The sequence below is a fragment of the Osmerus mordax genome, chromosome 26 (genome assembly GCF_038355195.1).
Source record: "Osmerus mordax isolate fOsmMor3 chromosome 26, fOsmMor3.pri, whole genome shotgun sequence".
NCBI lineage: Eukaryota > Metazoa > Chordata > Actinopteri > Osmeriformes > Osmeridae > Osmerus > Osmerus mordax.
Genome location: NC_090075.1, coordinates 2,060,392 through 2,072,902, shown reverse-complemented (window position 1 = coordinate 2,072,902; position 12,511 = coordinate 2,060,392). Strand labels below are relative to the sequence as shown.

Below are 12,511 nucleotides of genomic sequence, written 5' to 3'. Positions count from 1 at the left end.
TAGACCTTCTGTAACTAGGCCACACAGAGACATACAGTGCATCACACAGACTTTGACCAAAGCGTGTATCTCCCTGCGTCTCCGTGAAGGCCTGACTCCGTACTGGATCAGGGATAAAGAACTCATTAGTGGACAAAAGCACATTGATTGAACGAGCTGATTAACACTCGATCCTTCTTCTTTTTCAACTGTTCCTAGTCAGCTTCAGTAGCTTTGAGTCAGTGTGTGGGTTTATTTATAGTACAGGAGGGTGGAAGTGAGCAGAGCAAAGTTTACAGAGCAAAGTTTACAGTTTAGCATGGTATAGTATAGTTTAGTAAGATCACATTTAATACTACAGTGTAGTATTGAATAGTACAGTATAGTATAGTTGAATAAAGTCACATTTGACATGACATAGCAACAGAACAGTTTAGTATAGTTTAGTGAAGTCACATTTAACATTACATAGTAACATAGTATAGTTGAGTAAAATCACGTTCCACAGTATAGCTAGAGCGTGTTTATGGTTGTGTAAAGCAGTGATGTGGGGTGCTGCAGCAGGGAACAGCAGAGAGCAGGGTTGCTCTTCACGTGTCGCTGCTAGAGAACAGAAGTTTGTTACCTCGGCCCCTCTAATGCCCCTCCAGCTCTCTCCAGCTCCCTCCAGCTCCCTTCTCACTACCTGGAGGTAATTGTCTCCATTCGTCTCCATTAGAATACATTTGTCAGCGCAGGACTGAGTTTGTTTAATACCATCTCTGCTCCCTGCTTTTTCTGCTGCCCACTTCTCTTCCTCTCTCACTCTCGCTTTCTTTCTTCCTACTTTCATTCTGTGGGTGTAGAAGTGGCTCCCAAACATTTGTTAATGACATCGACAGTCCTCTATTTCCTGTGTGGACGAACGTTCCTCCTAGAGTCTGCTGTACCATCCTGCCCCCGGCTGCAGCTGCTGCTGCTGTTGTTGCTGTAATTTAAGAATCATTTATGATGTTTATCTTTCTGAGGCTCATATTGGAGTAGCGTGCTTTAGGCTTCTTTTATTCCTTTCTTTCTCCCTCTCTCTCTCCATCTTTCTTTAGTGTCCCCTGTTATTGGTCCCTGGTGTCACAGCAGCACGGAACTGAGTCCTTCCCGACAGTTCCTTAATTGATCGGTATCTTCAGCGCGCTGTGTGCTTTATCGCTTTTAATAATTCATGATTCCAAGTTCTCCGGAGAACCCTCCTCTCGTGTTCTTTACCCGGAGAAAAAGACCGCGTCGTCTTAGCCCTCTGAGTTCCTCTCACGTGCAGAGATTGTAAACAGTATTAATAATTCCTCATACTGGAGAGAAACTTGGTGAAGTTCCATTGCTGTGTAAATACCAGGAAAAACTTCAGGCCATTACTCAGCATGAGCTCTGGTGCAGTCTTCCTACTCTGCAGAGTTAATGGAGCAAAACCTGTCAGGATGGAGAGGTATTTTCTATCAGGAAGACAGTTATTATAGTCATTAAAATCACCATCCACTTTAGGTAATTAGGCAATTAGGCAGTACACCTCTAGCATAGCAGCAAATCCCTGGGGAGGAGACGAGAAGGGAAGGGAGGAGAGGGGGGGAGAGGAGAGGAGGAGAGAGGAGAGGAGAGGGGAAGCGAGGAGGGGGGGGAGAAGAGGAGAGGAGGAGAGAGGAGAGGAGAGAGGAGGGGAAGGGAGGAGGGGGAGGGGAGAGAAGAGGAGTAGAGGAGAAGGGAGGGGGGAGAGAGAAAGGGGAGGAGAGATGATATGATGTGGAGATGAAGGAGGGAATAGGAGACGTAAGAAGAGGAAAAGAACGGTAGAAGAAGGGGGTAGAGGTTGTAATACTGTCTCATTCAGACGCTTTTAACTACTCTTTCCTGTCCATTGACCATCTGTATGTCTCCTGTTTATGTTTATGTGTGTCCAGGTCTCCTCCAGGAGAGCTTTGTGGATGAACCGGACGGCCTGGTATCAGTCAACCTGCTGGTGGTGTCTGCAGTGGTGGCCTTCTCCACCGGGGCGGCGCTGTCCGGCCTGGCCGTGTGCTGGATCATGACCCGGCGCCACCCGGCACCGCTCGCGAGGGGGCGGAGCCAACGGCGCCCGCCGCAAGGGCGACAAGGAGCAAAGCATGCTGGGCCAGGGCCGCAGCGGCTCGGTGATGAGCGTGACGAGGAGCGGGGGGCGGCGAGCGGCGGAGGTCGCAGGCGGACAACCCCTTCGTCATGACGACCGCCGCCAACGGCTGGCCCAAGGGCGAGCTGGACCCGGGCCTGCCCACCCCGGAGCAGACCCCCCTGCAGCAGAAACGGCCCCCCCCGACCCTTCGGCTGACGGAGCAGGAGTGGGAGCAGGGCCACACCTTCCTCACCTCCCCCTCCAACGCCGTCATCTACCTGAGCTCCAAGTACCTGCAGGGGGGAGGAGGAGGGAGGCACGAGGACCCGGGGGAGGTGGTTCTGCCCCCCAACACGGAGCGGCAGCGCTACCTGGTCCTGGCCACTCAGAGGGCGGGGGGGGGGTGGGGAGCACGGCGGGGGGCGCCCCGGCGCCCTCTTGAGGAACTCTGCAGGGGAGTATAACTACCCAGCAACGCCCCAGGACTCCCCCGACCGGCGCCGGGTTGTCTCCGCCCCCACCACCCACCTGGACTACGGGGACCCCCCCCGGTGGAGCCATGAGGGGCTGGGGGGGGTACCCCACCACCCCCCGGAGCCCCTTACCCGCCCTCCTCACACCCCTCCCAGCGGCCCGCCCTGGTGCGGCCCGGCCACCACCCCCGGGGCCTGGCGGACCTGCCTGACTACAGCCACCTGCTGGGGAAGGCCATGGGAGAGCAGCGCGCCCCTAGTGGCCAGTGAAGAGAATTGCGATGAGGATTTTCCCACTTATTTTCTTGAAAAGCATTTTTTTTCCCCTCAAGTGACTGGAAACCACTGTCCCCCTTCCTCAGACGGTTCCCTCCTGCCCCCCTCCCTGCCCCCCTCCCTGCCCCCCCTCCCTGCCCAGATCCCTGCCCCCTCCCCATCCGTCTGTCTGTCAGTGTCTGCCCTCTCTCACTGTCATTGAAAGACTTGACTGTCCTCAGCTGACAGCAGAGATATGGACTCCTGCTGCCAGCAGAGACAGACAGAGCCAAGAGAGGTTGGAAGAGGCGTTCATCCTGCTGACTCCTCTGTCACTCTCCAAGCACTGAGAGGTGTTCCTCCCCCTCTGCCCTGAAAGTGGTAAGGTCCACAGGGCTGGGGTCGGACACCACGGGACAAACCACAAGGACAAGAAAGGGGTGGCAAGTCAGGGAACAAAGGGACATTTTTGTGATAAAAAAAAAAAAAAAAAAAAAACTATTGGAGCGTCATCTCACTGACAGTTTATCTTTTAAACTCCCTGTTGTGGAAAAAGTCTCCTTGTGCTTCTTACTTCTCGGAAACAAACTCTTCGTTCAACGTGAAATTGTTCTTATGCGCTTCTGCCAGCTTTGCCCTGCAGACTATCACGCGCTCCCCCCTGGTTTAGTGCCCAGTTCAGCCTGGCCCTCCGCAGCTGACATCATCACCCCCCCACCTCGCCCCCCCCCCACCTCGCCCCCCCCCCCCCCCACCCCCCCAGTGAGATCAGCCCCTGGTCTCACATTTCCTTCCGTCGCCAGTTTTTACGGCAAGGAACCATGAGGCGTATACAATCAGGTGTGAGGGGGTGAGGCTGCAGGGGGGGCACCAGTGAGACAGGCAGCAGGTGTGAGGGGGTGAGGCTGCAGGGGGGCACCAGTGAGACAGGCAGCAGGTGTGAGGGGGTGAGGCTGCAGGGGGGCACCAGTGAGACAGGCAGCAGGTGTGAGGGGGTGAGGCTGCAGGGGGGCACCAGTGAGACAGGCAGCAGGTGTGAGGGGGTGAGGCTGCAGGGGGGCACCAGTGAGACAGGTAGCAGGTGTGACGGGGTGAAGCTGCAGGTGGGCACCAGTGAGACCAGGCAGCAGGTGTGAGGGGGTGAGGCTGCAGGGGGGCACCAGTGAGACAGGCAGCAGGTGTGAGGGGGTGAGGCTGCAGGGGGGGCACCAGTGAGACAGGCAGCAGGTGTGAGGGGGTTGATGGTGGAAGGTAAGGCCAGATTCACACACCTGGAGATCTGAGATCAACTCTGTTACGATGTCAGCACTTTGCTCCCGCCTCCTCTTGTGTCGAACAACAAATTAGTTTCTGCTGTGTCTATCGTGAGCTCTACTGTGTTTTATTCATCAAGAGGAGGAGGAGGAGGAGGAGGAGGAGGGGGAGAGCAATAATCAGGAACCAGGACAGTTGGATTACGAAAAGAGAGATTCGCTAACTTGTCAAACAAGGATGAGAATCTTTCCAGTTTGATCAGAAAATCAATCACTATTTTTGAACTTTCTCTTGTCTTTCTTGGGACTAAAAGGCGGAATGTAGAGAGAGAGAGAGAGAGATAAGATCTCTCTTTCCATCAACTCTGCCCCTCCCTCCCTCTCTTTCTTGGACAGACACTATCCCAGGCCTGGGCCCAGTCTGAGAACAACAAGAGGGACACTGATTCTGGGGGGGGGGGGGGGGGTGGCGTAACAGTGGTGTCAGTTAAAGGTGTTCTCTCCCCAGCAACTGGTCTCTCTCTCTCTCTGTTCTTTTGTTGTCCCATCAGTGTGTCCCATCTGTGTGTGTAGATGTGTGTGTGTGTGTGTGTGTGTGTGTGTGGGGGTCCAGCAGCAGAACGTGTTCCTGCTGTGGCTGCAGGTATGTACTCTGTCTAACACACCCAGAGATGGAGGGAGGAGGAGGGGAGCTGCTAGCGGATGGAAAGGGGAAGAAATGAAGGGATGAGAGAATGGAGGGGTGGAGGGACGCTGGTCAGTTACTGGAAAACATTGAAGTGACAGCACATCATTTACTGGGAGTATTGAGCATGCATGGCTGACTATGGTCTAGTATGTGTGTGTGTGTGTGTGTGTGTGTGTGTGTGTGTGTGTGTGTGTGTGTGTGTGTGTGTGTGTGTGCTGGAGGGCTGTTGAAGCTGGAGGGCTTGGTGTCATTGCATTATTACATTACAGCATTAGCATGGGACATTCTTTGGACATTCCCCTTTACACAACCCTTCCTCCTCCTCCTCCTCCTCCTCCCCCTCCCCCTCCCCCTCCTCCTCCCCCTCCTCGTCCCCCTCCCCCTCCTCCTCCTCCTCCCCCTGTTCTGGTCTCCTTCCAACCAGCAGCCCTTAGACACAAACCATCCCTAAGTGCTCTCTCTATGTCTCTCTCTCTTCCTCTGTATCTCTCTCTCTCTGCCTGTCTGTCTCTCTCTCTGCCTGTCTGTCTCTCTCTCTGCCTGTCTGTCTCTCTCTCTGCCTGTCTGTCTCTCTCTCTGTCTGTCTGTCTCTCTCTCTGCTGTCTGTCTCTCTCTCTGCCTGTCTGTCTGTCTGTCTCTCTCTCTGCCTGTCTGTCTCTCTCTGCCTGTCTGTCTCTCTCTCCCTGTCTGTCTCTCTCCTTCTCCCTCAGTTCTCTTCTCCTCCCATGTTTGTTGAACATGATCAGGCTGCGTACCTCCCAGCCCCTCTACGGTTGCCAGACGACCCAGCGCGGCTCAGAGGAGATTACACCAGACACCTCTCCGGGGGGGGGGGAGACCTGTTATGTCTTACACGCACTGTACACCCTCACACAACCACACACAAACGCACATCAACTGGCAGACACGTAAACAGACACTCACTAACCACACACACACACTAACCAAATTTGGGAGGCAATTGCATTAGTCTGCATGGGGCTTCCCTGGGACTGACTAGTGTCTCTGAGGGTGACCCCAAGCACACACACACACACACACACACACTGTCTAAGAGCTGCGTCTCTCTCCTATTTGAGAAAAATGCATGAGACATGAGAATATAATGAACTGGGAAGCACTGTGACAGCACTGCTAAAGAATCTGGGGGTTCCCATGCACACACACACACACTCTCACTCACACACACACACTCTCACTCACACACACACACTCTCACTCACACACACACACTCTCACTCACACACACACATAAACACTGGATGCATGTTGTCCTATATTTTGAACGCAATAACATGTTGGAAGCAGATTCTCTGTTACCTTGTTTTTGCGCCACTGCAATTTGACAGACAGAATAGCTGTTTCACCATGGAAACACCTGCCTCACTGGAAAAACACAATTTATTAGAGTTGAATATTTGTGTCATGCAATCGCATTCCTCTGGCATAGTAAATTGTTTCTCTGGCAATCCCAATCTTCTGCCTTGAGATGATTTGTTTTCAAGATTTCCAAATGCTTCACTATTTCTAAATAGTTCACATATTTCCCCCATCACACACACACACACACACACACACCCTTCCTACCAGCTCTCTTGTCCCAGTCTGTGTGTATAAATATCATGTTTTGGCTGGGGACAGGTCATTGTGTATACCCTTGTTCATCCTCAGTGGCCTCCAGACACACTCTGTCTCCATGGCATACTAGCAACAACACTGCTACAGACAGCGATGCCTCTGTCTCAGTCTCTGCTCCCTCTCCCTGTCTCATTCCTCTCTCTCTTCTGCTCTCTCTCTCCCTGTCTCATTCCTCTCTCTCTCTCTTCTGCTCTCTCTCTCCGTCTCATTCCTCTCTCTCTCTCCTGCTCTCTCTCTTTCACTGTCTTTCCTCTCTCTCTCTTTCTTCTAACCTCTTTCTCCTCTCTCTTTCCTCTCTCTCCCGCTCGCTCTCTCTCTTTTTCTCTTTCTATCTCCTTCTTTCCAGCCCTCTGTCTCTCTCCCTCCACTTCTCCACACTGGGGAGAATCCTAACCAGTAGATACCCTGATCAGCCAATCCCAGCCCAGGTGTCACCACACTGAGGTGTGTGTAGAGGGTGTGTGCGTGTGTGTGTGTGTGTAGAGGGTGTGTGTGTGTGTGTGTGTGTGTGTGTGTGTGTGTGTGTGTGTGTGTGTGTGTGTGTGTGTAGAGGGTGTTTGTGTGTGTATCAGCCAGCATTGACCTGTTGTTGTTTACTGTTCTATCTGATCGTTTGTTTGTTTGTTTGTTTTGTTACATTGGTTTCTTCTGCGGTCCTGTTTGGTTTGAGGTTTATGAACTTTATTATAAATGTGTCATTTTGATTTGATCTCTGGTGCGTGTATGATGATGATGATGGTGATGACAATGATAATTATGATTATAACGAAGGTAGATGAAGATGACAATGGTGAAGATTCAGGAGAAGATGACAAGGATTTTGTACTGCGAACTGCATCTCAGCATTCTCTCCCCCTGATACCGTAGTAGCATCAAGTTTGGAAGAGAAGAGGAGGAGGAGGAGAGGAGGAGGAGGAGGAGAGGAGGAGGAGGAGAGGAGAGGAGGAGGAGAGGAGGAGGAATGGACATAAACCTACATGTATGCAGCCTCTCCTTTCCTCCAGAGACACCTGTCCTCCAGAGGGGAGTCTCCTGCTACTGTGACTGACTCTGTGGCCCACCAGAGGCTAGCCTGGCCCCTGGCCCCTCCCCAGCCCCAGCCCCAGCCCCTCTCCCCTGCCCCCTCCCCAGCCCCAGCCCCTCTCCCCTGGGTCCAGCTCCAGCCCCAGCCCCTCTCCCCTGGCCCCTCCCCAGCCCCAGCCCCTCTCCCCTGCCCCCTCCCCAGCCCCAGCCCCTCTCCCCTGCCCCTTCCCCAGCCCCAGCCCCAGCCCCTCTCCCCTGCCCCCTCCCCAGCCCCAGCCCCTCTCCCCTGCCCCCTACCCAGCCCCAGCCCCTCTCCCCTGCCCCCTCCCCAGCCCCTCTCCCCTGCCCCCTCCCCAGCCCCAGCCCCTCTCCCCTGGGTCCAGCTCCAGCCAGGGGCCCCAGGTGTCCCCTGAGGACATCCCAGGCCATGTGTGTACATAGGGACCTTCCCCAGCTTCAGTGTACCCCCAGTAGCAGCATGACCACGGTGGCTGTGTGTGGTTCCCACACCTGTCACTCTGTACAGTACCTGCCAGCGTGTGTGTGTGTGTACCTGTGTCTACTGAGACTTTTCATCATGCAAACATGTGCATGCAACCTCCAACAACTGCTCACACACACACACACACACACAAGCATACACACGTATTGTGCATCCAAAACACACACACACGCGCCCTTACACATGCAATCAACACACACATTTACACACATTCATACACATGTGTATAATCAACACACTCGCATACACACCAACACAGACACACACATCCATTCCATACACACACATATACACACCCGCAACACACACAACTCACATACAATCAACCCGCATACACACGCACGCAATCATAACATACACACGTGCGCGCGTTCAGATGTGAACATCGTGTTGTGTGTGGTTCTTCTCCGCTCTCTACCAGTCACTCAGCATGGAGACTTCCTCCCCCCCCTGTTGTCTTTCTTACTTATTAAACAACTCTTGACATTGACCGCTTGGCTCTGTAGCTTCCTTTGCTGTCTCTGTTGAGGGAAAGCCAGACGGCAGTTTGCCTGTCTGGAGCCGTGATACACAATCACACACCAGGGAGACAAGATAGAGCAGATACTGTAGTTCCCTGTTTGTCAAGATAGATGAGATGGTCTTGACACCAGCTAAGGAGTGGCGTAGGTGGATAATACCAGCAGTGTCCACTAGAGGGCGGCCTAACTTCACTGGCCGTGTGACAGATGTAAAGCAAGGCCTGGATCAAGCTAGCTCGTTTTCTCCCTCTCTTTATGTGTGTGTGTGTCTCTCTCTGTCGTTCTCTCTCGCTTTATCCTTCTCCATCCCTCTCTCCCCTCCTCTTATGCTTCTGTGAGGCCTTTCGGAGCCCTCCATCGCTCAGATCTCTCCACCTTCCTCCCTGTTTCACCTTCCATCCCTCCACCTGTCCCTCTCCCTCCCAGTTCAGCCTACATCCATCCCGCCCTTAACGCCCCCCTCTAAATTTCCCCCCAACCCTCACCTTCTATCCCTCCCTCTCTCTCTCTCTCTCTCTCTCTCTCTCTCTTTCTCTCTCTCTCTCTCTCTCTCTCTTTCTCTCTCTCTCTCTCTCTCCCTCTCCCTCTCCCTCTCCTCCTCCCTCTCCCTCTCCCTGTCCCTGTCCCTCTCCCTCCCTCCCTCCATCCCTCCCTCCAGTGCAGCACAGTGAAGGGCAGGTCTCAGACTCAGCTTAGAAACAGCAGCTGGTCACAAGGAGCCATAAATCTCCAGACCAATCAGCCAGCTCCAGATCCAGGAAGTGAAACGGGCCAGGACCAGTGACACATGGAGTGATGGGTCTAATGAACAGCCTGAAACTGCGCCAGCAGGTTAGGAGGGGCTGTTACATAGACGAGCGTTCTGTACATTTGATCCCCTTGCAGGAGACCAAGACTCTCATGGTGTCTGTGGTTGACACAGGAGACAGACCTCTCTGTGTCTCTGGCTATAGATCTCAACACCTGTATGTGTCTGTAGCTACAGACCTTTACACCTGTGTGTGTCTGTAGCTACAGACCTTTACACCTGTGTGTGTCTGTAGCTACAGACCTCAACACCTGGGTGTGTCTGTAGCTACAGACCTCAACACCTGGGTGTGTCTGTAGCTACAGACCTCAACACCTGGGTGTGTCTGTAGCTACAGACCTTTACACCTGGGTGTGTCTCTAGCTACAGACCTTAACACCTGTGTGTGTCTGTAGCTACAGACCTTTACACCTGGGTGTGTCTCTAGCTACAGACCTTAACACCTGTGTGTGTCTGTAGCTACAGACCTCTACACCTGGGTGTGTCTGTAGCTACAGACCTTAACACCTGTGTGTGTCTGTAGCTACAGACCTCTACACCTGGGTGTGTCTGTAGCTACAGACCTTAACACCTGTGTGTGTCTGTAGCTACAGACCTCTACACCTGGGTGTGTCTGTAGCTATAGACCTTTACACCTGTATGTGTCTGTAGCTACAGACCTCTACACCTGGGTGTGTGTGCACTGCCTTAGCCTCCAACCCAGTAACGACAACAGCTCTTCCTGTAAGTTTAACTAGACCCAGTCAAGCTCACATCCACAAAGCTGTGCATCCTGGTCACTTCCCTTCTCACATATAGACACACTGACAAAGACACTCACACACACACACTTTCTGCACAAGCACAGTCTCATACACACATACACTCATGTGTGCACACACTCGCACACTGTAATACACACACCGACCCGGGGGAGGGGGGGGGGGGTGTACAGTAATCTTGACAACAACACGTCCAGTAAAAGACTATCCAATTACGCAATCAATACCTGCGTGGGCATTGATCAGGCCTGTATTAAACTAACACAGCCATTCGACACACCAGCACCTGCACCGAATGTAACATCTTCAGAACACTCTCCATTTTCATATCATCCATCCCAAACCTCATTATCTGGCTGATTTAAAACTCGATGTGGATAAACGTTTCATCCCTATAACAAAAACATTGATATGTGCTGTTAGATTCAGACACTGCTATGGGCGGAAATGTCACATCTGCAACCAGCAGTTTCTGAATCAGTCCACTAGATGGCGCCGTAAGTCACACAAAGAGCTGGACGACATTGGAAAAGTGGAAAGAAGAAGGTAGGGTTGTCAAATAGTTATATTTAATATACGACACAGCTGTCAAGCGTGATCAAGTTTGTTTTTATCTCCTCTTTTCTTTGCAAAGGAGGGAAGCGAGGACAGATAGAGAAAGAAATAGATCACCTAAATCAAAAAAAAAAAAAAAAAACTGTTTTTACATCTCTATCCCAGGCCCTCATCCAACCTCTCCTCCCAATACGACCTGTGAACTGTCCGAACCCACTCCTGTCAGATCTGTCTGTCAGGGCTCAGAGAGAGTACTCCTGTGACTCGACCTGTGTCCTCCTGACAGGAAGCAGCTCCTTCCTGAAGTCTCGACACAGGAAGTAGTACCCCACGGCATCCAGGAAGCAGTTGGTCGTGGCCACCAGTTCCGTCACGAGGTAGACGTTGTGGAGCAGGACGTACCTCCTGCAGTCCTGTGGGTCCCTGGACGTCTCCAGGTACCTGAGGAGGAGCGCGGCGTGGATGGGCGTGAAGCAGACGACAAACACCGCCAGGTTGGCACCCACGACCGCCACGCTCCTGCGGTGGTCCTGCATGCGGGGCGGCGAGCCCGCGCCGGCGCCGGGCAGAGCCTGCGAGCGTGCGTTCTCCCTGGACGTCCGGAGGAGGATGTAGATGGTCTGGGAGGAGCACAGGAGCATGGTGAGCAGGGGAACTACATATCCCAGAAGCTCTAGCGACATCAGGAAGTCAAGAGGTAACGGTTGGTTTCTCTCGAAGCAGGTGTGCCAGTTTTCGGGTGCGTTGTCCTCGCGGAACACGAGACACACCCCCGCGATGACGAGCCAGATGACCACGCACACGCACGCCGCCCGCTTCTTAGACCCCGCCCTCCTGGCGTAATACGGGAAACGGACGGCGAGGAATCTCTGGACGCTGATGGCAGTGACGGTGAAGATGCTGCCGTACATGTTGGCGTAGTGCAGGACGACCAGCAGGGAGCAGAGACGCGGGGCTTGGAGCTCGTGGATGCTGTCGTACAGGCGGACCAGCAGGAGGACCACCAGGGTGGTGTCGGCCAACGCCAGGTTGACCATGTAGACGTGTGTGTCGGTCCAGACCGAACGCTGCCTGTAGAACACCAGGAGGGCGGCCAGGTTCAGACCCAGCCCGGCCAAGAACACGGGCACGATGAGAAACGTCTGGAAGTTTCTCACCTCGTCGCTGATGTACACGGGGCAGTTGCTGTGGTTGCTGTGGTTGCTGGACATGGCCGTGGCTCCCTGGTAGGGGAGAGGTGGATTGACTTCATTTCCAAACACATACATTTGTAGCTCATGTAATACAGTTGCCAACAATATGCTACCATATACATAACGTGTGTGAGTAATTAGCTGTCTCTGAATTAAGTATTGGATAGCATACCAAAAGACCATCGTGGTATGGTACACACTCTTTCTAAAGCATCTTACCTCAGTATCAGGCAGGAGAGAAAGATTCTTTACATCCGACTCTTCCGCCAAGCAGAAAGTTGTTGTTCACCTCAAACTTGACTGCTTCCTTTTTGTGTCGTGTTCCACTCATGAATATACGCACAAACACACGCGTGTGGGAACACGCATCATCGTGCGAGAAATCTTGTCAATCAAACGAGACGATGTTGATTGGAGGTAGAAAAATGTGACAAGTTTGTTCTGCTCTCAGGATTGGCAGTTTGTCAGCTTGTTTGGGGGGGAAAGCTTATACCAGTTCTCTGACCAGAAAGTAGTTGTTGCTGTGACAACCGTGGTTCCTACGTAAAAAGACCACAATTATAGCAGTACATGTCTACATGCACGCACACAAACCACTCGGGCCTGGTGCAATTAGTTTCACTTTTGGTTGTGGGGGCGAGACTTGAGTCACTCCCCAGACGTGCTCATTGATCAAGCTGGATGTTTCAATTTATGTCAGAAGTAAAGAGATTGATGTTCTTTTTTTATATATAGAGAACGCT

At 52.8% G+C, this 12,511-nt stretch overlaps 1 protein-coding gene across 1 annotated transcript; it reads right to left on the bottom strand.

Annotated features, from left to right (window-relative positions):
- Positions 1 to 10,817: 10,817 nt before the first annotated feature.
- On the bottom strand, positions 10,818 to 11,843 carry LOC136935765 (G-protein coupled receptor 35-like). Its single transcript, XM_067229431.1, has one exon. The coding sequence runs from the start codon at positions 11,841 to 11,843 to the stop codon at positions 10,818 to 10,820; it is 1,026 nt and encodes a 341-aa protein (XP_067085532.1).
- Between the last annotated feature and the right edge of the window lie 668 nt (positions 11,844 to 12,511).